The sequence below is a fragment of the Dunckerocampus dactyliophorus genome, chromosome 14, assembly GCF_027744805.1.
Source record: "Dunckerocampus dactyliophorus isolate RoL2022-P2 chromosome 14, RoL_Ddac_1.1, whole genome shotgun sequence".
Taxonomy (NCBI): domain Eukaryota; kingdom Metazoa; phylum Chordata; class Actinopteri; order Syngnathiformes; family Syngnathidae; genus Dunckerocampus; species Dunckerocampus dactyliophorus.
Window position 1 is genome coordinate 11,047,520 of NC_072832.1, and position 24,715 is coordinate 11,072,234.

Genomic DNA, 24,715 nt, shown 5'->3' on the forward strand with positions numbered 1-24,715 from the left:
TCAGCTATGCTGCTTGTCTACGATGTCATCAGCAGTTGACTGTTAAAATGTTAACAGAAAACACATTTTTATAGCTTTTCAATTATAGCTGTACATGCATAAAACATTCTAAATGCATATACATGAGGAATAAAAGAGACAAACATTTGGGGTTACGTTTACCTTCAATGAAGACGTGACTGTTCCCAAAGACACCATGTGGCAGCAAGATCAACACCTTCCTCTTCAACATCACCTTCCTGTTTTGTCATTAATTTTTCCTTGAATTCAAGAGTGTTTTGGCTCCATTTTGGGTTACTAAGGTGGGAAACACGATTGAATTAAATAAATAACTCATGGCAAAACAAGAAGGTGGTGTTGAGGAGGAAGGCGCTGACCTCACTGTCCCATTGGGAACAGTCACATGAAGGTAAAAGTAATTTTAAATATTTATTTATTCCTTTCATTCATCATTTATATGCATTTCGAATTGTTTTCTGCATGTAAATATATAAAAAGGAATGTTTTGTGTTAACATTTTAGGTTTCTTAAACGGATTAATTGGATTTACATTATTTCTTATGGGAAAAATGTATCCGGTTAGCATCCATTTCAGTTATTGATGCTAACCAAGGTTCCATTGTAGGTGTTTTATTTGCATTAGGCCTTCTTACTCTCATGGCAGTAGGTGCCTCTGAAGCCTTCCTGACATTCGCAGCTGAACTGGCCACCGGCTTGGCTCCGGCACCGGCCGTGAGGTCCGCACACGTTGGACGAAATGTAGCGCTCTCCTCCCGGTGTGCTGTTGGATGCCACCGCAACCGTGCAACTGTCAATCACTGTACAGAGAGGGGAGGCGGGGCACTTGCTGTTAAAACCGGGAGACAACTGACACCATCATAAAAAAAAAAAAAAAGGTGGTTTATAGCTCATGATGATAATGACGATTGAGGATCTACATTCAAGGTCAGAGCAAGGGGTTACTTATATGATATGGGCAAAAGTCTTGACACACCTTATGGATTCGCTGACTGATCAGGAGTATCGTAGTAATTACACTTCTAACTTCATGGAAACAGTTGAAAGCCAAATCCACGAAGGCATGATTGCCTTAGCTCAGTGGCTCTCAATTATTTTCTATCATGCCCCTCCTAGGCTTCAACAAATATTCATTTATGTGCACAAACCACTGTGTGAGAAGCTGGCACCAGCATCATTCAAGCATTGAGACACTAACAGACCTACCAACTTTGAGTAAGGAAAAGTCCACACCCAGCCAGGTGTCCCAATACTTTTGTACTTTTGTTGTTTTTCCACTTTGATCCATTGTACTTGATGAGAAAGACAACTACTTAAGAATAAGACGGACCACTTTGTTACGCTATCGTAGGCAATTTCAGAATGATGCACTAAAGTCCAATCCTTTCCCCTTGTCTGATCAGGTTAGGAGAGTGAGCTGAATGTGCTCCCCTGTAATCACTTCATCCTTGCCAAGAGCAGAAAGAATCTCACCGTCTGGTATCTTGACTCTGTGGTTGGTCCCCTCACTCAATTACACACACGCACATTCACACAAAAAGTGCAGATTCACTGAGAAGGAAAAATACGTGGTTGCCGACAAAGTAATTCCCAGGAACACACACACACACACACAGTAGGATGTGCCTTTTGCCAGGTTTTCAGGAACTCAAAAGGGAACTCAACGGAAAAGCTTTGCTGAGGAGATGGAGGTGGGGGTAAGGGCGGGGGTGGTGTGCGCACACCTTGGCCAAGAAATTGAGCGTAGGAACTAAAAAAAAACAAAAAAAAACCCAACAACAACAACAGGTATCCCACTCATGGGGAAAAATACAGCCAAAGTGCTCTGACCTGCTTTCATTCAGTGTGTATAAAAAATGCGTATCCCCTTACATTTAAAAATCTTTTTTTTTTTTTTTTTTTGCTTTAAGAGGACTTGCCTTTACACGCTGTAGTGCGACAGTGGTCTTTAAGGTGGGAGCAGTTCTTGCCCTCGTAGTCCTCTGGGCAGGCGCAGTAGTAGTCTGAGGCCCGGTTGAAGCAGGGTGCTCCATTCTGACATGGGTTGGGCGAGCAGTAATCGATATCCAGCTAGGGCAGGAAGAGTATTGAATATAGACAGTGTGAGCGGTGAACCTGATAGCTGACATAGTTTCTGCTACACTAAACAGAGCAAAAAGCCGCAGCATCCTCCCTACAGGCTGTGCCAGGAAACAACACACACACACACACACACACACACACACACACACACACACACACACACACACACACACACAAGTACATGAAGGGAAGAGAAGGGGGAAAAACAAGACAGAGACATAGGAGCTGGGCTTCAACACTGAGGAATGCTTCCCACTGAAGACAGGGGAAGCTTCAACAAAGTATTCCCTTTAAAAAATACTTCAGGGCAGTCATTTAAGACGGTGGGATGACATGACAGTACTTCCAAAAGGTAGAGTGATGATGGCAAAGAGTGAATGGCCATTTCTCACCTGACAGAGATTCCCAGAAAATCCGGCCAGGCATAGACATTGGAAGCCATTCACGTCATCCTGACATCGCCCGCCGTTCATACACGGCGAGCTCGAGCACTCGTCGACATCCCTCTCACAGTGCTCGCCGGCAAAACCAGGCGGACACACGCAACGATAGCCATTCACCAAGTCCTGTAAGAAAAAACATACATCCACTATAATTCATCAATTGCTTTGACAGATAAAAAAACATCCAGACTACCCAACAAAAGGTTTATAATGGAAACTGGTGGTGCATCACAACTTATGCTCCCACTGACATCTCCTGCTTTGTGCATCCATGCAAATGATGACAAACTGTTCAGTTGGATTTTCCCTTCAGGGACAAATAAAGGACTGTACTCCTAAATGTGTTAGTATATGTAACCGTGCATAACAAGCTTGCAAACAAAGCATTAAATATGAAAATGGTTTTGACACGTACCTTGCAGGTCCCCCCATTTTGGCACTGGTCCACGCAGTCGTTTATATCTACATGAGGGAAAAAATAAAACATTGGGAAATGAGTTCTGTACATATTGAATGAACTGAAAAGGAGTTCATGATATTGTAGGAGTGTAGGGGCGAGAGAGATTGGATAAAGTGGCTCTAGAACCGGTGCTGAGTGTTGAGCATTCCGGTTCTGTGGCCAAGTGAAACTAGTCCTGGGATTGTTTTAAAACCACTACAGCCTGGGCCACACACAGACACAAACGCTACACCGGAGATTCATTTGTGCAGCATTTATCCAACTGTTTTGCTTTGGTATTAATACAAGGAAGGCGTTTTATTGAGCCAGTGCGGCAGGAACAGAAAGGGATTTTAAAAACGGCAGGACTGTTGGCTCGATCCACAGCTGCAGCTGACAGCTGTCTACTTACTGACGTCACAGTTCTGCCCCATCCAACCAGGGATGCACTCGCAGAAGTATCCGCCAATCAGGTTGCGGCACGAGTTGGCATTCACGCAGGGCCTGGCGTCGCATTCATTGGCATCTAGTGGGGGGTGGACAGAAAGAGGGGGAGCGGTGAGTTGGTATGTGCACGTGCAGTTGACAGCTATGTAGGGGATGCTCACCTATCAAACATGTCTTCCCGGTCCACTGTGAGGGACAGAGACACTTGTAGCTGTTGACCAGATCTTGGCAGGTTCCTCCATGATTACAAGGGTTTGGAGAGCAGTCGTCTATGTCTGTATGGGAGAAGTTCAGTCTGGTTATATAGGACGGGACCAAAATGTTGGGACATCCAAGACATCAATCAATCAATCGGTGTTAAACACCTTTGGGATGAGGACTGCGAGCCAGCAGTTCTTCCTTGCCTCTGTTGGCGAAGTGCTTGCTCACGTGAGGTGAGGTGTATGAGGAGTGTGGTTCTTGAACTGCTCTGTGTGTAAAGTGCCTCAAAATTTTGTTATCCCTCGCTATGTCACAGTTCGAATATCGCTCCCTCACTGTATCGCGTTTAAAAAAAAAAAAAAAAAATTATTAATGAATGATCGCTGTTCCGTGGTTGACTATGACTTATTAGTCAAAAATATTTACAGACAAGTTATATGTGGTATTCCAGTCACTATGAGACATACATTATCTTTCACACTGCATGGAGACTGGCTATTGAGCCAGCAGAGCCTAACTGACATGCCATGGATGAGATCTCCTCCCGTTCCATGTGGAAGTGGTAAGTTTTCGGCTCCTTTGTCCTTCTTCCCCACTCCGTTTGAAACACTGAGTTTAGAATAAGTAAATTGGAGAGGCTAACTAGTTAGCTCAGTAGCTTGCTATGCTAGCGGCAGTCTTCTTTTGTCCCTGCAGTGATCCCGTAGCCTGAGCAATGTGACGTGAACAAAGAATAATATAGTGTAAAAGTGACTACAGGGTGTTAATATCTACAGGGCTATAATAACGTTAAAAACTCGGATGTACAATGCCAAAAACAGGTTTTCTTTGCAGTAACTACGAAAATATTCTGTTTATTAATATTGAATCCTACTTTGCGGAAATTCACTTATCACGGTCGGGTCCGGAACCAATTCATCAAAAAGAAATGAAACGGACTTGGACTCTCTGGTGCCCCAGTGCCCCAATAACTTTAGCCATCCATTTATTTGTATTGTATTTGTGCCAAAAGGTGCAAGTCAAAGTTTTACTCACTGAGACTGCAGGATGGGCCACTCCAGCCTGGCGCACACTGACATTCATAGCCTTGATTGGTTTCTGAGCAGCTTCCCCCATTAGAGCAGGGATTGGACAGGCAGGCATGTTCCGCTAAAAAAAAAGCAAAAGGACAGGTTATACAATCACGCTCACACCTCATTCCTCCCCACCTTCAATTGAAGTTACCTTTTAAAGTAATTAGACTTCATTGGTGGCAAAACAAAATGATTCCAACACAAAAGGCATGCAAAGTTCCTTCCATTCCTTCCAGAGGCTCCTCTGTCAAAAGCCCATTCACTCATCACCAAACTCCCGCCTCAGATCTCTCTCTCTCATTACCCACCTGACAGGCCGCCCCACCAGGAAATCATCTTTCATGCTAAGTTGACTTGACCAACACACCGTGACTTCCCTCTTACGCCCGCCAATCTCTTTCTTAGAGGCGGCAAGAGTGACGGGACAGCCAAAGGGGAGGGCCAAGTTCTAGGATGAGCGAGTCCCTAAATTAATCCCAAATGAATGATTCACTTTCAGGAAGTGGACTGGAGGGATGGGAGGGGGTGAGTTAGAAGACGTTCTCTCTGCTCTGACATGTTGACGACCCCCCCACTGCACACCTCCTGTTACGGAGGGCCATGGTTTCCTGACATCTCTGCAGTTAAGCTGTCAGCACCCTGCGAGGCGCACATTTAATGAGCAAAGAACCATCATCTCCATGGTAAGTGTTTGCAGCAGCTGAACATGAGCATTATGCCCCACTGTCTGCCTGTAAGGTGGGGGTGATCAAAACTGACTTGGGGGTCCATTTGTGCAGGAGAGGATTACCTGATTGCAAACGCAAGGCAACCTCAGACCTGCGCAACCTTCACAGGGCTAACATGAGATCAAATCACCTATTACCACCGATGGGGGGGGGGGGGGGGATTTCTGTGAATTATGCACTAATCTTAATGCCAAAGGTCAATATGCTGAATCTATGTACACTTGGGGACTGACCAACTAGCAGAGGTCTGTACCCATTTGAGTGTCACTAAATGTCATAGCTTAGCTTGTATTGTTTGTTTTTGGTGGCCAAACACGTCAGTAAACACATTTAACAGGCAACACCACTTCAATGCTCCGCCAATATGAGCCGTATTATGAAAGTGTTAAGCCTCATTAAAACTTTTACTAGAATACAGCCTTGACGTGACAGCAATGTTCTTTTGAGGCGCGCAAGAAAGATTCATTCACTCAGGAGGTACAATCTATTAAGAGTCAATGTGGAGTAGAAAAATAATATAAGATACACTCAATAATTCGCACACTTGCCCAACCTAATGAGAAACAATGCAAGACCTCTGTTAAAAAAAAATGGCTTCTATAATAATATTGACATTTTAATTGACGCTCTCAGTGGTATTCATTAATAAAGTGTTTACTTTTGTGGTTGGAGCGGCAGTGGTGCAGAACCACACTGTGAGACGTCTTACATTTCTTGTGCTCTCGTAGTTAAATACGGAAACTACTGACACAATACAAGTATAAGACACTCCGCAGTGCACTTCTACCAATGCCACAAGAGTAACAGTGTCAGTTAAAAGTGAGCATTATTATCTTTATAAAGACATCATCTTCTGACAACTCTTGTATTGGCTGTCATTCAATATTGCAGGTGTTCCTAATGGCCAGTGAGAGCTCTAAGCTTTAACATGCCGCCACTAAACAGTGTTTAGATGTTATACAACACTTTCCCACCCTCTGAGCACTGTTTCTCATTATGGCTCCCACTCAGCAGTAATCTTGTGGCACTGACCTCTCTCACAGTTGGCTCCAGAGTAGCCCTCAGCACATGAACACTGGTACTTGTCCGGTCCCGTGTTGATGCATGTCCCTCCGTTCAGGCACGGCTGGTGTGTGCCGCAGTAGTTCAAATCTGGGACAGTAGGGAAGGTTTAGTTTGTTTTGACACAACAAAAGATTGCCCTGAAGGGTGACATTCGGCATAAGTATGAACCTTTGTCGCAAAGATGGCCACCCCAGTTGGTGTCGCACAGGCACTGCCAGGGCTCCACGCAGGTGCCGTGTACGCAGCCGGGGTGGGGGATACATTTGTCGCAGTACTGGCCCTGCCAGCCATACAAACACCTGCAAGAAACAAACACACACACACACACACACACACACACATGCACAAGAGACATGCCATCAGCCAAAGTTAAGAAAAAAATCTCAACATCGTCTAAAATTATAGTTTAAGTCTTTTGTTTATTCCAAGTTGCTCAATAATCTGGATTTAACTACACAGTAAACAAAGAGGCAGTATTCTTGTCCTGACTGCTGCATCTTAAGAGGCCACACATGCAGCTTAAATCGCATGCTGCTTATGCAACAACTTTGCTTCGCAACAATGCTTGGGCCCAAACACTACATTCCACTTCTCAAAGGACCCTGGCCATGGCTAACATTAGCATCGGAGCAGACACCCTCCTGAGCAACAGTGTGCTTGTGGCTTGGCAGAAGCTGCAGAGAAAAAGCGTTGATCCCTATGAGCTCTTTGTGGTCCTGGTTCCCATGAGTCAGGAGTTAGGCTTGTACCTTGGGGCCAAGGAGGAGAGTTCTCCTTGCTGACCGCTGACATGTCCAGGTCCATAATTACACGTAGCACTCTTTCTTCCTGCGCTCCATAATAAACCTGGCTGATAAGTATGCTCTTTAAAAAGGTGGCTGAGTGGCGACGGGGCTGCTGCAGCAACAGGAAACTTTTAGTGTGTCCCCTCTGGGATAGCCGTACACTGATTAGCCCCCAGTTATGGACATGGACTGTAAAAATAAACCTGTGGTTAAGTAAACCTCACTCTGTGATTAAAGAGGCTATTCTTAAAAGTGTGCTAATCCTCTGTCAATGAGTAGCGGCAGAGGATTCCCATTTAATTATTACGCAGCTAAATTACTGGGGAATGCGGCTCAACATTGTGAAGAACTGCTGACGCACGCTACTCATCATAGGAAAACAAACCTCTTAACCTGTACAGTTAATGCTTTGCAACCCACAAATTTACAGGTACACTGTTAGCAATCCATTTTTTGACTACGCAATATTCCCACAGTGTCAATAGTAGTAGAGGCTGCCCTCCCTTGAAGGCAAGGTTGATACACGCTGTGCTGGGAAAACGAGCGAGGCAGACCCAAACACAGCCACACCTGTGAAGCAAAATCTTTTCAACCTCTTGTTCTGCCAGTGGCTACACAAGCACTTACAAGAAACCCGATGAGTTCAAAAGCTTGGGGAAAAACAACAATGCTTGGGTAGAAGAAAATGAACCAAGCCCCTACTCCCTGTGCTTGATTTGGAGCCAAAGCAGACAACTAAGAAAGCAACTAATGTCTAAACTGTGGGGGGTCGGGACAGAGCAGGGGGGCCTCCTCCAGGATGATGCACACAATGCCCTTGCACCGATACTCATCTGTGCCTGGCTCTTCCTCTGGCTGTGTGCATAAACAGCATTAGGAAGCCATTAGCTACACAAACAATACACTTTTTAAAAAGGCCCACCCCGAATGTGTTGCACATGATTTCACCGATAGCGCCGGCCTCATTAGAGGAAAACATTTCCAACTTGGATTCTTAGCAGTTGACCCTGTTCTTCCTCAGGCACGATGCCCCATTCAGATCTACAAAAGCTCGAATAAAAGGAGGAGAAAAAAAAGACCCAACTGGTGAATGAGGGAAGAGTTAAGTTGCCACTTCACTGTCGAGGTGACCTTGAGCAAACAATTCGATCATCCTCACACACACAAAAAAAAAATCAGTCACAAGATTAGGTATACCACTAAAGAGACTGAGAAAAGACCCATCAAAGGTCCTGCTCTTACAAAAAAAATAACAGCCACAATTATATTAACAAACCTACAATATCTCTATATTGCACTTGTATAGTTTTGCATCAGTTTATACAGCCTTTGTATTAGATCCAATAAGTTTGTGCGCTCAATGTTGTGTGGCCTGACCTGAGGTCTGTTTGTGTATTTCTGGCACGAGTGTGTTTAATAAAACAAAACATGAAGGGACTAATAAAGTATGTTCTGTGACAAAAATGATGACTGTATTTAAATGCAGTACAAAAATAAACATCTGCATGATCACTTACGTGCATCCACCTGGCTCTTGACATGATCCGTGTTCCGTACTGCAGCCTTGCCGGCATATAGCTGTATGGGAGAGATTTTTTTTAAAGCATAGCCATACACATACCGTATGGTGTATATCAGTCTGTCAGCATAAAGACACTTAATTATTATTGTGAGATGATTCACATTCCACATCCAAGTAGAAAATTAGGGCTTATTAAGCTTATCCTATCATACTGATGACAATATTTAAAAGGAAATAAAAAGCGTGGAGAGTGAAGTGTTTATATAAACAAAGTCATCCATTCAGTAGCAATGACCAAGCAGCTATGCATCAGCATGAATCACACCCTGCAGTTTCATAACAAGAATTCAGACCATCTCAAGCTTCTCCACGCATTTTCCAGTGATGTCACTCAGTGGTCCAGACGGTCATTTCAGGGCTTCTCACCTGTGTTGCACTCTGGTCCGGACCAGCCTTCTAGGCACGTCTTGTTCCCATTGTAGTCACACGTGTAATGCCCAAAGAACTCATCCCTGGGCCGACAGAATTTGTTGCAGCCGAAGCCATAGTAGTGCTCGTCGCAGCTGACCCGGATCTGGTACTCGAACTGGGCCACAGGGCCGTTGTGAGTCAGCTTCTGCCAGTGCGGGCTTGGGTTGATCATGCCCGAGTGCGAGGATTTCTCTATAAGCTTCCCATCTGCACCTTGAACACAAACACAACAGACCTCATCAGCACCGGCTACAACTTTCGTTGTTATGAGGATCCAATGTGTATGTATGAAAGGGACAGTGTGCTGGAATGCACCATGCATTTTTAAAGTATGCAACATGATCATGCAGTGCCTAACAAAAAAAGGCTTGAGCACAAATTGCACAAGACAGCTGATTATATGTAATCAAAGCAACTACTGTATGTGTACTCGCAAGAGAAAGCAGTTGCAGGGAAAAAAGGCAGTTTTTAATAAGCACTTTTAACTGCCTTTCACCCCTCTCACACCCTCCCTTACCAACAGTCCCAAGTTGGTTTCTAACTCAGGTTTACAGCTTGACGCTGCCCTTTGCATCTGCTCGGGCCAGGAAAGAACCGCGGCCGCCATAAATTATAGTGTGAAGACACCAATGCCACTTTCAGTGCTGGGCCAATGTGCCATCAGCACTTTCTCCCCCGGCTCACATACAGTCTCAAGTCAACCCTCTTTTTTTTTCCCTCCCCCAGTGTCTGACTATGTTGTTTACAACACTTGCACCGATACCACATGCAGACAAACACGAGGGGGGTCAGGGCCCTGTCAAGAGGACAAGGACTAACCTGGGCCACTGGACCTGGCTCCACAAACACAGCAAACACTAAACTGGAGCAGAGCACAGAGACTACCACATACAGGATTCACACACACACACACACACACACACACACACACACACACACACACACACACACACACACACACACACACACACACACACACACACACACACACACACACACATTCAATACTTGAGAATCTTTCACCTGGGGGAGAATGAAAAATGTGTCACGGCTGTTATTTACTGCGCTCACACGAGGAGTGGGTGCTGACCGCAGGGTTAGTCGCCCCTCTGTGTAGTATGATGCAATACAAGTGAACACTGTCATTTATTTACCATGCTGCGGTGCAAGGGGGGCGGTTACTGGAATCACAGTGACCGGTAACATTTCACAGCGGCCTGGAATCTAGCGTCTCAGCTATGTGGCATTTCTCTTGTGAGCAGCGGGCTGCAGTGCTGAGGGTAGCACATCCCTGTTAAGTGTTGCCTTGCTCGAGGCGGAGTGTAAAATAGACAAATGTTGAAGATGTCACACTCCCGCAAAAGAATTGACTGCATTCAGAAGATATTAAGTACATACTTCATTGAAATCTATTTAAAGGGCTTTTGAAGTAGCAAAAGGAGTCAAATACTCCTTCTTGGCTTAATGTGAGAAAGCCACCTCTTTGCAGAGGGGCTTCATCTACATTGAGCGTACGTTCCGGGGGCTCTTCACACCAGCACCCTAATAGCTCTCTGTGACGCGCCAAATATGGCAGAAAAGACTGAAACCTTGTTGACCCCATATACAAACAAGCATAGCCTCAAAACCTGCTCTTGTCAACAAGCATGCCATTGCCAACCATCAGGAATAGTAAGGTCAGATCATGGCATCAGAGGCCCACCTTTGCACAGGTAATATACACATCAACACACCGACCCCCATCCCCTTTCTGTTCTGTGCATGCACGCTGTTTGCAGGAACGGGCCAGGATGAACTCCGCACTTCACGTCCCAGTGACAGTGAGACTGCGTGACCCCGACCCTGGCGGGCAGCACCTGCCATCACTCATCCGGGCAGAATGAAAACATTTTCACTTTATATGATGGATGCCGCCTGCACACTTCCTACTCTCCGTTTGCAACCGCCCTGCCACCACCAGCCTCCCCCTCAGCCCTCATTTCTCCTTCCCCCTGGCTTTCCTGTCTCCTGCTCCCACTCCTTAGAGCCACCTGTCAACACACTTTTTTTCCTTTCAAGATGCACGCTCGCCCAGGAGACCTTGTGGAAAGTGGGTAGATAGGGGGGCTCAGGAAAAATGAACTTCCTCTCCTGACCTTGCAGATGCTGTCGTGAAGGACAAGAGACAAAAAGAAGGAAAGGGAGGGTAGGGAAAGGGGGTGCGACATCTTTCACTCACCACTGGTTTCATTGTTGAAGTCCAAAGCTTCCACTATCAAAGTGTAGGATCTCTGAAGACAGAAGAAAACAGGGATTGTTAGACATCATTTAAAAAAAACATCAGTGTATGTTTGACATACTGAAGCTTTCACTTCTTTGTTAAAACAATGAGCAAATAAACAATCACACTTGTAACCTTCCTCATTAAGTTTTAATCACCATAGTAACCATCTGTGGAAGCTAACTCACAACAACTTGTTGATCTGATTAAAGGGAGGATAAGCTTGCTTTTTTGGGGGGGAAGATGGCATACATATGCAGACAAACAGCGAGAAAGATGAGCAGACAATCCCCGCAGGAGGAGAGTCTACAGCCCCACCACCACGACCCAGCCGGATGACACGGCACTGACTCCTGAGTAATGACTTCAACAAGTCATAATAAAATAAAAAGTACACAAAGAGGGATAATACAGGCAGCCATGCCAAAAACATGTCTTCGTCTCAGCCACAGAAACCTTGCTCGCTTTTGAAAACCATTTTCTCCCCCCAAATAAAGTTTTCCACATGTTTACAAAATGTGGCCAGAGACGTCAGCGGATGACTTCCAAAGTTCTGAGAAAGCAGGTCTGTTTTGCACTCTCTAAGAGATTTACAATGTCATGCTAATTTAAAGCACAGCACTACGAAGGCACACGTGACACCTTTTTAAAAAAACATTTTTTAATAAATACAAGCATCACAAAAAGACAAGACAGACAAAATAATAATAAAGAGGATGATAAAAGAATGAATAGGAGAGACAGAAAAAACGATGCATCCTGCCGTGGCTTGTCTGTACTCCCAACACACAAGGACTGATTCAGGGTCAGTAGCACTTGCACCAATATCAGCTTACACATTCACACTGCCCTGCGCCAGAGTCACAAGGGAGCCCACCAACATGCCTGCGAGCGCGCACACACACACACACACACACACACACACACACACACGCACACGCACAACAAAGTGTCATCCGTTTCCAGTGCTCACACATCAACAAGACACGTGCTTAATTCTCACGCTTTCACCCCGGCAACTCTTGGAGGCACTGGCCGCCGTTACAATGACCTCATGGCCAACACACCTGCTCTGAGGAAAACCCCTGATGGCCCTCAAGAGGGCGAGTGGCAATGAGTCACACAACCCTGCACCTTTTATTTTTCGGCTATGCTCAGTTTTGTCAGCCATTAAACTTTCCATCTCTCCAGCAGACATTTGTCTCATCGTGTGCCAGCGTCTCCCTGCAATCAAGAGCGCCTATTATTTGAAACACAGCACTCATCATCAGCATGCATGGCAGACTCTGACTCACAACTTGGCTGCAAGCGCAACACACACACACACACACACACACACACACAAACGCGCAGAATGTGTAACAGTGGAAATGCAAGACCTAATCAGCAAATACTGCCGCCCAGCAGGCAGCTACATTAATAGGAACAAGGGTCCACTACAACGCCCCTCCCCACTCTAACATTAACAGTGTTATTACTTTGGTGTTCCCCTCATGTGTTCTCACTTACAGCCTGCACTCCAGCCTGCTGGACTACAACATTCTGCCTCAATTGAAGAAGTCAGTAAAAGAGAAGATGTATGTCAAATGGGGATAACCATCTATCAGTAAATGTGTTAGTTTAGCATTAAAAAGTCTAACAACTGTGTCAAGAGAAAGTATTACTGTTATGGGACAGTCTCTGAATGTTTTGAACATCCGTTTCCATGCCAGTGTAGTAAAGAGTAGAATACTGCAGGCATTGTGGAGGTCCGTAGCTCAACTTCCCATAGTTGATATGTAGTGCAAGCATTATATCCCGCCTCTTCCTATTTTGAGTACGTAAGCTATGCGGTCGTAACGCGCATGCATATTTGTTCTGCTTGTGATAGCAATGAGGCAAAGTTTAGCTACTAACATTAGCCATCACTGAATGTATAGCATGACAACAACAACAACAACAACAACAACACAAATTGTTGATTGACTCTCTTAAGACTGCTTTTGTGTGTGTGCGTGCCTGTGCCACGGAGACGTGAGACAGCCATGAACGGCAGCTATTTCATTCGGGCCAAACAGAGATTTGCGACAATTTTTACACAGTTTAATTTGTAACTGTGAAAATAACTTACTGTACAATCTGTCTTTTCTTTTAAACCACGATTGGTAGTACAGTATATGCTAGTTGTTGGTGGTCTTGTATTTTTTGGTTTAAAAAAATGTAACTTGGGCGGCAGTGGCTCAGGAGGTAGAGCAGGTCGACCAGAAACAAACAGGTTGGCGGCTCGATCCTCGCTCACTCCACCCACTGTCACTCAATTTTGAGTCCTTTGCCACCCACCTTATCAAAGTTTGGTGATCAGAGAGGCCGTAGGTGTGAATTGGCAGCCATGTTTCCGTCAGACTACCCCAGGGCAGCTGTGGCTACAGATGTAGCTTACCACCACCAGTGTATGACTGAGGAGTGAATGAATAATGGGTTCACTTCATTGTGAAGCGCTTTGGGTGCCTTGAAGAGCGCTATATAAAATCTTAACCATTATGATTATTATTTCTTTTAACATTAATTTGAAGTGAGCTGCATACAGTCTTTTAAAGATGTGATTAATCAATGAGTTCCATAGAATCAACTAAAATAAGTTACCAGACTCAGACTACCAGAATCTCGTAAATAACTTACAACTTCCTAAATCTATCCTTTTTGCACAATTGTTAAGCTTTTTCAGATATTTGACAGTAAATGCTCGGAGTGATTGAATGTCTTAATTACAGCTTAATCTGTTTTTGTGTTCCTTTGAAAAAGGAGAACTCGAATCAACACGCACATCATGAGGATCACCCCGCGTCCCATAAATATTACCATTAGTCACTATTGCAACATCAATTGACGTAGCTGAGGCTGCTATGAGAAGCCAAGGATGACTTGGATTTTCTGCAGTTGACCTTAAATTGAGTTCTGAAAGGAATATCAAGTTACTGAAGCACAACAATGGCCAAACCCAATTCCTCCCCCAAGGGTATTCAACCTGCACCCCCACACAGAAAGTTCCCACTTTGGCTAAAGAAATAAAAAAAATAAACGTAGGTGGCTTGTCGTCATGGTGCGTACCGTTTAATGTGTTATTGGCAAATTCCTTTTTAAGGCCGATCTCCAACACACCCTTCTCTTGCACGACTTAAGACTTGCCTGAACATGGAGGCGAGGGAGCTGCGCCTCCATCAGCCTACACCACTTTAAAAGGGGGGCTGGGGGGGCGGGGGGAGTCTTCAAGGTGCCGGTACAAACAAAACAAACCTACAAAATGATGCTTGATGCTCACCTAATTGCTTGGTTTGGACACACCTCACACATTGCTGCGTCACACAACTTTTATATAATCCAACATAAAGGGTGTGGTTGGGATATGCTGGCACCAGGTAGCTTTATTAGTGACAAGGAAAGGAAGGAAAACAGGACCCACCAGCATGATCCAAAAGGTGTTTATCCGAAAAACGTTGTTTGTTTTCTGTATTTGGACTCCCTAAACAATCTATACTGTACATTATAATCAAGGTATTGTTTTGAAATTTCTATTTTTCCAGACAACAAAATAAAATTAACTATTGATTTTTTTCCCACTTTATCCAAAACATGAAGAATTGTTTTTTTTTTTTGTTCCACATACATTGAAAAGCGACTAGGTATGTATTATCGCATCAGGCAGTGGTGTCCAAAGTGTGGCCCGCGGGGGCATTTGCGGCCCCCAGCTCAGGTTTTCTTGGCTCTTAGTTTTATTTTTTAAATATGCCAACTAGTTATTAACAAGGTTTATTATTAGAAATTATACTAATTTACTTTGTCACCTATAACACATAAGGTAGCATGTGGATGTTTTGTTTAGATGGCTTTGCATATATTAATCTGCGTTGGACTGGTTTTTGCATTTTCAATACACAAAATGGCCCCCCCGTATCCTTTAATTTTGCTGAAGAATGTGGCCCTCAGTGTAAAAGGTTTGAATACCCTTTTGGGGCATTTGGGTAAGAAAAAAATATACATTTTGCTGCTACATACTTTCATTGTAGAGCAACTATACTTTGGACACAACAATGTGGAAAATTCAATGTGAACCATGTCAGCAGTAGCTTAATCTTAAGTAGCTTTGCAATTAATGTGGTTCCAAGCCAAATAAACACTTACAGACGCGAAGATAGTGACCAGGCCCTCACTCCATCACACTACATAACTCCTAAGTGGTTATCAGTTTGTCTGCCACTGCCAGGTTCACTTTTCCCAGACTCCCAGCTGACTTCCAGCTCGTCTTTGAACTGTGGCGTGCAGTGAGCGCCTTATCTTTTCCTGGTCAAACAGCCGCTGTCCAACAAGACAAGTAACATAAGCGGCAAAGATCACACTGGTTCAAATCACACAAAAAACACACTACTGTCACCACTAAGGGGATTTTCCACACTCTACTGCTGCTCTTGGAGCCAGCCGATGTAGCCTCCCGAGGTAGTTTTTATCTGGATAAAAGCAAGGTGATTACAGCCAAAAAGGTCCACATAGAGGCAAGGCACAACAGATTAGACAAGTCCTGCTTGAGAGGATATGCAAACAGTAACGGTAAAGACACGTTGACCTCCTTTATCAGTTTTCCTGAGTCAATCACTTCGGGAGCATCAACCTGAGGCCCAACCAATGACAGACGCCGCTGAGTAACACACCCTGTTTGCCATTCAGGCTCAATCGTGAGAAGGCAACTCTGATAATGACCCGCAAAGCTGACGATGGCATTGATGGGTTGGCAGGAAGGAATGTTCCGTTTGCACAGAGATTTTCATCACCACAAAGACTTGAGAGGAAGACAATCAGCAGCTTATTAAACATCCTGTTAAGGTATGTCAGCTGGGATGAGAGGACCTCACCCCAACTAAAAGAATCTCACCTTGTGCCAACTAAAACAAAAACACAGTGAAGGGACTCCAAAAGGTGATCAAGCCATGAACCCAGGAGAGGGAATGAAAGCCATATAAACTAAATAACCAAAACAAGCAGCGTGGCCCTTGCTCCTTTGTGAGTGTCGCTGGGCTCATGTGGAAACAAAAACAGCTGAGCACAATTAAACGTGTTTTCAATGCATGTTTTCATGCATCTTAAAGCCACTCTGTAATGCAGCCATTATGTAACTACCACAACACCACAAGCACACTTTAAAACAGCCATGTTAAAGAAAGATTTCACTCTTGAGTCATTTGCACTTTAACGCCACATCAGAGCCGCCTATACAAAACAAACATACCATTACACCCCCTCCACACAACCCAGCTGCCAGAGGTGGTCGGTCACCCTCAAGGTTGAGCGAACTATTGACAGGCCGACTGGTCCCAGATCTCCACAGCGCTCATCAATCACTGCAGTGCCAAAACAGGACTGAGAAGACATTGTGATACGGCGGAAAATTGCACTCTAATTATCAGCATTATAATATTAGAGCAATAAGAGAGAGAAGGCTGAACACGTTTGTTTGAAATCTTGTTTTCGCATTGACAAATCCAAATATCCCTGCTTGTCTGCCACCAGCGGAGGCACTGTTGATTCAGCCTTACAAAGTTTGCCGTCTAAAGAAGAAGTACAACATAACTATGGAAGGTTTAGCTTCATGCATGCGGATGACCACTGATAAATCTTTGGGGGTAGCATTTTCTGATCAACTTCCCACTTATTTGACCAGCATAGAGTGTGTGATATTTGAGCTAGTGTATAAAATGTCCATTAATTAAATGCAAAAATCCTTACATTTATTGATGCGATACATCAGTACCCCATTTTGGCCAGTAATTGAGAAATGGCTGTAGCGCTGCTAACTTTTCTAATGGTATCAGCCTCAGCACATATTATGATTAAGGAAGGTGTAGTCACTGATGTGATTCCAATCGCATTATTAATGTAAGATATTTTTATGACATACTTATTTTGTTTACACAATTAGACAAACGTGACAAAGAGCGCTCTTATTTTGAAGGCTGGAAGTGTGTTGAGAATAGCAGGTGAAGGTTGATACGAGCTGGGTACAAGAATAAACGTGTATCTCATCTTTTTTCCACTCAGGACCTCCACGTCGTCAGTGGGCATTGTAAAATGGTCCTGGCATTAAAGCGGTAAAACACACCACGGTGAAAATATACTCTCTCCAGTGTCACACACACACACACACACACACACACAACTGCATTAGCACGTTCTGCTAAACTAAGCTAACCCCACTAGCTTCTATTCACTTCTCTGTAACAGAGGTGCTTCAAAGGTTTTTCGCCGTCGTTTCGACATGTTTAGTAGGGTTTGGGATGAGATTCCACCACGATTGGACATGTCTGCACGGTGGGGTTAAGTTTTCTTCTTCTTACGGGTGGCAGGAGTCAAGTGGCAACCAGCTTTGAGGCGCATCACCGCACCTACCATGTTGGAGTGTGGCCTAGAGTTACGAACGCGATACGGCAACCGAATTGGCCCGGTCTTGTGGCGGAAGCCGATATTATCCCATCTTCAAAATACAGTGGATCGGCAGGAGATGCTGATACTTAAAAATAAAAATATATACAACCACATCAAGCAGCGTTCCAGCTCCAAGATAACTACTGGTAAATCAGTGCCTTCAAATGTGTCCATTTAAACAGCTGAATTCACCTAATCCAATTAAAAACAATCTTTCCCATTGCATTGATATGGTGGGGCTAATGTGCTAAGAGATTTCACAGGCAAGGTTCCAGTTTGCCTGCGAGCCAACATCATCACTGCTGAGTCTATTACAACTGCTTCCTGTTGCTTACCCCGCACTGGCATTAAGAGCTGCACTGCCTCCTTTGTGCTCTGTAATCCTCACTGTAGTCACGAAGAGCACACCATTGTCCCACAGACGAGCGCACGCACACACACACACACACACACACACACACACACACAAAGTGAGGGTTCAGATAGCTAGGTTCGCACTCGGAATAAATGCATGATGCATTTACCACTGGGCAGGATGGCAACTCGTGTTAAAGATGTCCATCCGGCAGCGTGCGACTGCATGCTTGGCTGTAGCCTCACCTGATCCAAGCACACGTGTGCAGCCTCATTAAGTGCAGCATTTGCTGTGGGTGGCAAGGTTAAAGTGATGAAATGCCTGGGGTCCAACCGAGCATGACTTAAACAAAGCCCATGCCTGGACAAGAGGCCTACTTCATGCAGCTCTGAGAGAAAATGAAGGGAGCGAGGGGTTGGGGGTTGCTTCATCAACTCCAGGTACCCAACAACCCGATTGGACCATACTGCCAATCAAGTAATGAAAATCACAAGAGAAATATCACACCTAGGCTGAGATTTGTTTATGTACACTGAGATATAGCACTGGAAGTGAAGGATGAGAGGGTGACTTATTTCACTAAATGGTCCATCAATATACAGTATATGCATCTACTGCCAAAATCACTGTATTCAAACAGGAAGTGCATCATTTATTGAAGCTGCACCCTTAACATACACTTTAAGGCAGCAGTTTGAATACAAAAACACAACCCAAAAAAGTGATTTCAACCCAATACTAACCTGACACTGAGTATTCATTTTAATTTAGTGTTATCATAGAGGGAGCATAAATTATACCATTAATCCTTATATTACATTGTAACTTAAGAAGCCACCTTCAGCCATAGTACAACTGTACTATCCATCAGATAAGACTTTTTCAAGTGCAAGAGGGCTGAAAGGAGGCCAGTTAATTCAAGAACCTGAAAAGTTGGAATTCACAAAATAACAAGCTCTTGTTCTGGCTTGTGTCATCAAATTCAGCACTGGACTGAAAGTAAGACGAAAGCATTGAGGGGGAAAAAAAAAAAGTGTGAGGCGCCAGGACATATCAAATAGCATGCAACCCCACTGAGAACATTGTTTAACTGACTATTAGATCATGCAAAATGTCTCACTTACTGCCGCCAAGTAATAACTGGCTGTTGAAACAAAAAATGTGCATAAAGAAAGCGAATCATGCAATAACTTCCACTTTATTCACTTATTCATAAGCCTCTGATGTGTTGAAACAACTACTTCCACCTCGATTGAGACAAAAATAGTGTTGATGTAATTGGACACACATACAGAGCAACTAGGCCTTTCACCCATCAGGCACCGTGGGGGGGGGGGGTGGATTTTGCGGGCCAAGCTGTGGGGCCAGTCAGTCTGTGCAGTCAACATTCAAAAGCACTCCAGCATGGCAAATCATCTCGCACAAAGCTAAAACATTCCCACAGGCCGCGCTTTGGCGCTGTGAGAAAAGAGCTGACACTTGAGGAAATCAGGAATTGGGGTTTTACTGTTTTGAACATGACCAGCTTCGGGTGTGGGGGGGGATGGACATGACACTGGAAAACCAATGTTGTTCTTTAGCTACAAATTGCATGCAATTGCCGAGAAATGCTGTGGTGGAGCCAAAATGCCAGACAGGGAAAGTAACTGAACATCACAGCATACCATGAGCAGCTTTTGCATTGCTGTGCTTTGTAACTTGAGATGCAAAATCACTGAGAAACTTGTGGAAAAACTTTCAAACTTAAATTCCAAAAAGGAAAGAAATTGAGGACTAAATCCCCGCATATCACAATTTACCAATATTATGTAAATATGCCTTGCAGGTATGAGCAACCTGTGAGGTACTGATGACACCAATGCCTTTACTGTCAATTATCTATCAGAAAAGCTCCAATATGTCTAGCAATCACCAAATCACAAGTTATCCCAAGGCACTCTACACATGGAGACCACTTTCTCATACAATGAGGAGAACCAAATGAACCCCATGTGAGCAAGCACTTGGCGACGGAGGCAAGCAAAAACTCCCTCTAGGGAAGAAACCCCGAACAGTACCCGAAGTCAGTGGGGCGGTCGCCCATCTCAACCGGTCCCGCACATCAAATGCAAGAATGCAAATTTTTTGCAAAACGCCATTTATTTAAGTTGTTATTGCCAGGGGCAAGAAAGGGGTTGGTGAGATGAGTATTTATGGGTGTTTTATGATGCAGTTTAATTTTAACACCTCCACGTTTGAGAAGTAGCAGCACAGCCCAAGGCTTGATGGGAGGAAAATACCTGCACCTGGTTAATTGGTGCAGATAATGTGGAGACCAGAAGGTCCTTCTTCACTACATTGTTGTGCTTTCTTGACGTTTTGGGAGAAAAGTCATGATTGACAGACAGTAATTGCACACAATTGCCTTGTAAACAGACATCTCGCCCCCGTAGAGTTTTAGACTCACCGGCCACGCGAAGCTGAAGGGCAAAACTATCCTGGCCTTGTCATTCCTCACAGAGCTCCTGAAAGAAAAGGTATTCCCTCCGAGGACAGGCGTAGATCCCATTCCGAAACTGCACGGCCCGGCAGCAGAAACCCTGGACTGGTATTCCTTGAGGCAAACTTTAAAAAAAGTACGACACTCTTCCCGGGTGCACTTTGTGTCCGCACTGCTCCGCGCGCCATGGCAGCACGCGCCACTCAACAACTCTCCGTTCACGTTGTGCGTGGACAAGATTTGTAACTCGAACTGTCCCGATCCATCTGACACCTGTTGAAAAACCAAAAGAACACCGAATTACAACACCACTTTTAAATACTTTACTTATTTCAGCTTTTTGCACGCTTCATGTTATGCTAGCATAGCGCATTACCAATCAAAGTACATGAACGCAACATGAACTGCGTGACCTTTCCAGTCCAAATGTTTCCCCGTCAATAAAGTAACACCACACTGAGTTATGTACCTTTAGGAGAAAAAGCAGTAAAAAGGCAGCAAAGACGGCAGCCCGTCTCCAAGTCATGCCTGCGGACTGAGGTGGCCGCTGCTCGAACTAGTCGTCTGGCCGACACTCGGCACCACCGCGCTCCGATTTAAACATGCACAACACGCCAGAAAGACGTCACGATCAGCAGAGCACCGGATCCTCTTCCCTCGCTAGGTTCCTCGGTTGTGTCCGTCCTCCTCGGCAGACAGGGTTCCACTTGTTAGTGAGGAAAGTTGTCGCAAACAGAAGCCATGCGGCGGTGACTGACGCACTGGCTGACTGAGAGCTGGTGAGAAGTGAAGCAGCCTTGCACAAGTTCAACGGGTGGGGAGTGTCTGTGCGCGGCCTCCACCTTCATCATATTCATGAGCAACAAGCAAAGCCCGCCCACTGCCTTTATTACCACCGCTCATCAAGGTACTACCCTGCAACATGTTACTGAAACTAAAACATAGCGTTATCATAAATCAGCAACATTTAAGCCATTTTAATCCTGTATTACACACTTGTTGGGACACCTGTAAGAAAATATGAATTTGGCCTGTCCCCTTTGCAGCTGTAACAACTACTAGCCTTCTACACACTTTTGGAGTGTGGCTGCAGCGATTTTCATCCAGGAAAACATTGATGAGGTCAGAGGTCACAGATGGTGGACCAAAGGCTCCCCATTTCTGTTGTAATTAATCAAAAAGGTGTTCTTCCACACCTAAGTCATCCAAGCATGCCTTTATGAGTTTAGGGTTTACAAAATGGGGTACGGTGTGGCTTTCCTCAGAAAACATTGTACGAAAAAATGATTTCCTAGATCACGGGTTCTCCCTGGGACCCCCATTTTCCCTGGTCATAAGTCACAACACACTTCATTATTATATATTTATCTACTGCAAATTTCAGATAGCCGCTTTGCTATCTTTCCTCCGAAAGTCAACAGTAATGTCAACAAATGACGATAGCTACGATTGCCATGTTTCCAAACGATGCCTGAGAATTTTCTTTTTTTCCAAATAAAGGACGAGTCAGAAATCACTGAACGTCACCAAAAACACATTTTTTTTCTGCTGTTTTACTCAGTTCAACCAATTCACTTGCCTTGAATACTTACAAACATAACTGAAGTTATGCAGGTAAGAAAAATGTTTTCCTTCATTTTTTTCAAGCTGCTGCACCTCCCTTGAACTCTTGCGGTGCCTCATCATACTTTGAAAACCCCTGCACTAGGGCACAGGCTGTGTTGCAGAAAACTGCAAGTTGAAGGTGGAGTTTGAAGTCACGCTACTGTACGGTGGTGCTCACCATAATTCAAAAATGACAATTTAAAGATGATATTATAAACTGTATTTATCTGTACTCATAGATTCCTGGTGAGACTGATCAGTCCATCTTTACATGAGCCTAGTATTTGTTGTCTGCCTTTCCTCTATTGGTGCCAGACTACATTAACCACACCGCAAAACAAATGTCAGCATCAAGGCCAATAGCTGCACGAAGGACATTGTGATGGTATCCTCGTTATCTATTTTGAAGAATGTGTGCCTTGAAGTCGGTGTGTTGAATTCCATGAAAGAAATAAGTGAAATGCCTGCTGTGTTATTACATATTCTTGCTTAATTGTCTTTCATGGTATTTGTTGAATGCGAACAGTAACAGTCCGCGATGACAAACATTCTGAAAAACGTAAGCCAAAACATAAAAGCTCTGTCTTTTGAATTTACAGCATAAACATGGAGGCCTTTGATGTTGCAAGATAGAGAATTGTTGCATGGTATTATTGCCTCTTTATGCTTCCCTGGCCGCCCTTTTGCAGAAGGGCAATTGCGGCCAGGTGTATCTTTGGAAGGAGGTAATCTGTGAGCTGGATCACACTTGCACATACACACACACACACGCACAGCGACAAGAGGATGGGAACCCCCTCTTACCCTGTGGTTAGTGATTTGTGTGGGGCAATTACACAGGTCAGTCAATGGGTCACAAAAACGGAAACACAGTTGGGAGCAATGGCGGACTGTATCAATCAGTAACCATGCAGTTTCACCATCACCATTATAGCTCTTTATGAGGCTGTCACACAACTCCTTTGTGTGTTTGTACTACAGAAGCTTAAAAGCTCCAGAAATGTGTCTGCATATCTTATGTTATTGTGATCTTGCGCACTCTTTATGATCACACTTAAAAGAAGGACTGTGGATCAATGCTTTCAAAGTCAGTTAAAGAACTCAAAGAGTCTTTTTTTTTAAGAATAAGTAAAATTGTGGATTTTTTTGTGCAAGAACATGAACTCATGGACAATTATATTTTATTACTTTTATCAAGTTATTTATTTTAATCTTTATTTTTACTATTTTTATTTCTTACTTTTCCTTAACACTGTACAAGCTGTATAGTGTCATATTTGTTTTATTTTTACCTTCTTTTCCTTTCACACAGGAAGTGAACACAATTTAAATGACAACATGTAAGCAAATTAAATATTATGTCAACATGTAAAAGTTATAGTCTGAATGAATTATCAGTACAGTAATCCCTCCTTTATCGTGGTTAATTGCTTCCAGACCCGACCATGATAAGTGAATTTCCGCGAAGTAGGTTTCAATATTAATGAACGTAGTATTTTTGTAGCTAGAGCATAAAAAAACCTGTTTATGACTTTCTAATTATGTATTTTTACCATTATTAGAGCCCTCTAGACATGAAATAACACCCCTATTGTCACCATTACACTCATATTATTATATTATTATAGTAGATATAATCAGAGAAAATAATTTTTTTAAGACATAAATAAGACTTAGATTGATGCAATGGCTGCTATCTACGTCAGTATTGGTGGATATTGGTATCATCAAAGAAATGCTGGACAATATCAGTATATTGGTAAGAAAGCTAGTATTGAGTAGCCATACGTTCTTTAGTCAGCAAGTTATAAAGTCGGCACTGCAAAAAGCAAACCTTGTCTACAGGAATTGCACTAACCATTTATTTTCAGGTGTAAATGGTAGGTGAAGGAGTTCATTACTATGCCAAATTGGAATGTGCACTTTCCATCATTTGAAATCACTGCTGTCAATATCTAAATGTCACATTTCCTGTGGTTGAACTTCAAGATGAAAGGTATCGCTTCCTCAGTGCCTGCCTGAGCTGATAGACATCTCAGGTTACAGGCCTCATTGAAATGCTCCGTCTGGGTAATTAGGGTTAATTGGAGAAGTTTTTAACCCCAGGGGGAATTTTTTTTCCCTGATGCCAAAAAGCAAAATTGAGTCTACAGATCGTGTAGTGTGTGTGCATGCGTATGTGTGTGTTAGATGTGGCCCCGTGACCTGCCCAGAGGTGATGCTTGTGTTGGAATGATGATGACAGGGTATATTGGTGGAGGAAAGAATGAATTGATTGGAAATTGAAAAAAA

General features: G+C 43.8%; 1 protein-coding gene across 1 annotated transcript in view; it reads right to left on the reverse strand.

The window, feature by feature from the left end:
* jag1b (jagged canonical Notch ligand 1b) overlaps nt 1–21,625 on the reverse strand; it is a 33,902-nt gene extending 12,277 nt beyond the window's left edge. The window contains exons 1-14 of the mRNA XM_054798358.1: nt 21,288–21,625; nt 20,786–21,091; nt 11,493–11,544; nt 9,230–9,487; nt 8,799–8,859; nt 6,665–6,795; nt 6,464–6,583; nt 4,666–4,779; nt 3,591–3,704; nt 3,395–3,508; nt 2,959–3,005; nt 2,493–2,666; nt 1,938–2,088; nt 654–818 (exon numbers count right to left, since the gene is read on the reverse strand). Of these exons, the coding sequence (XP_054654333.1) occupies nt 654–818; nt 1,938–2,088; nt 2,493–2,666; nt 2,959–3,005; nt 3,395–3,508; nt 3,591–3,704; nt 4,666–4,779; nt 6,464–6,583; nt 6,665–6,795; nt 8,799–8,859; nt 9,230–9,487; nt 11,493–11,544; nt 20,786–21,091; nt 21,288–21,344 (1,864 nt within the window). The 5' untranslated portion in view covers nt 21,345–21,625. The remainder of the gene's footprint in view (nt 1–653; nt 819–1,937; nt 2,089–2,492; nt 2,667–2,958; nt 3,006–3,394; nt 3,509–3,590; nt 3,705–4,665; nt 4,780–6,463; nt 6,584–6,664; nt 6,796–8,798; nt 8,860–9,229; nt 9,488–11,492; nt 11,545–20,785; nt 21,092–21,287) is intronic.
* Nucleotides 21,626–24,715: the final 3,090 nt, after the last annotated feature.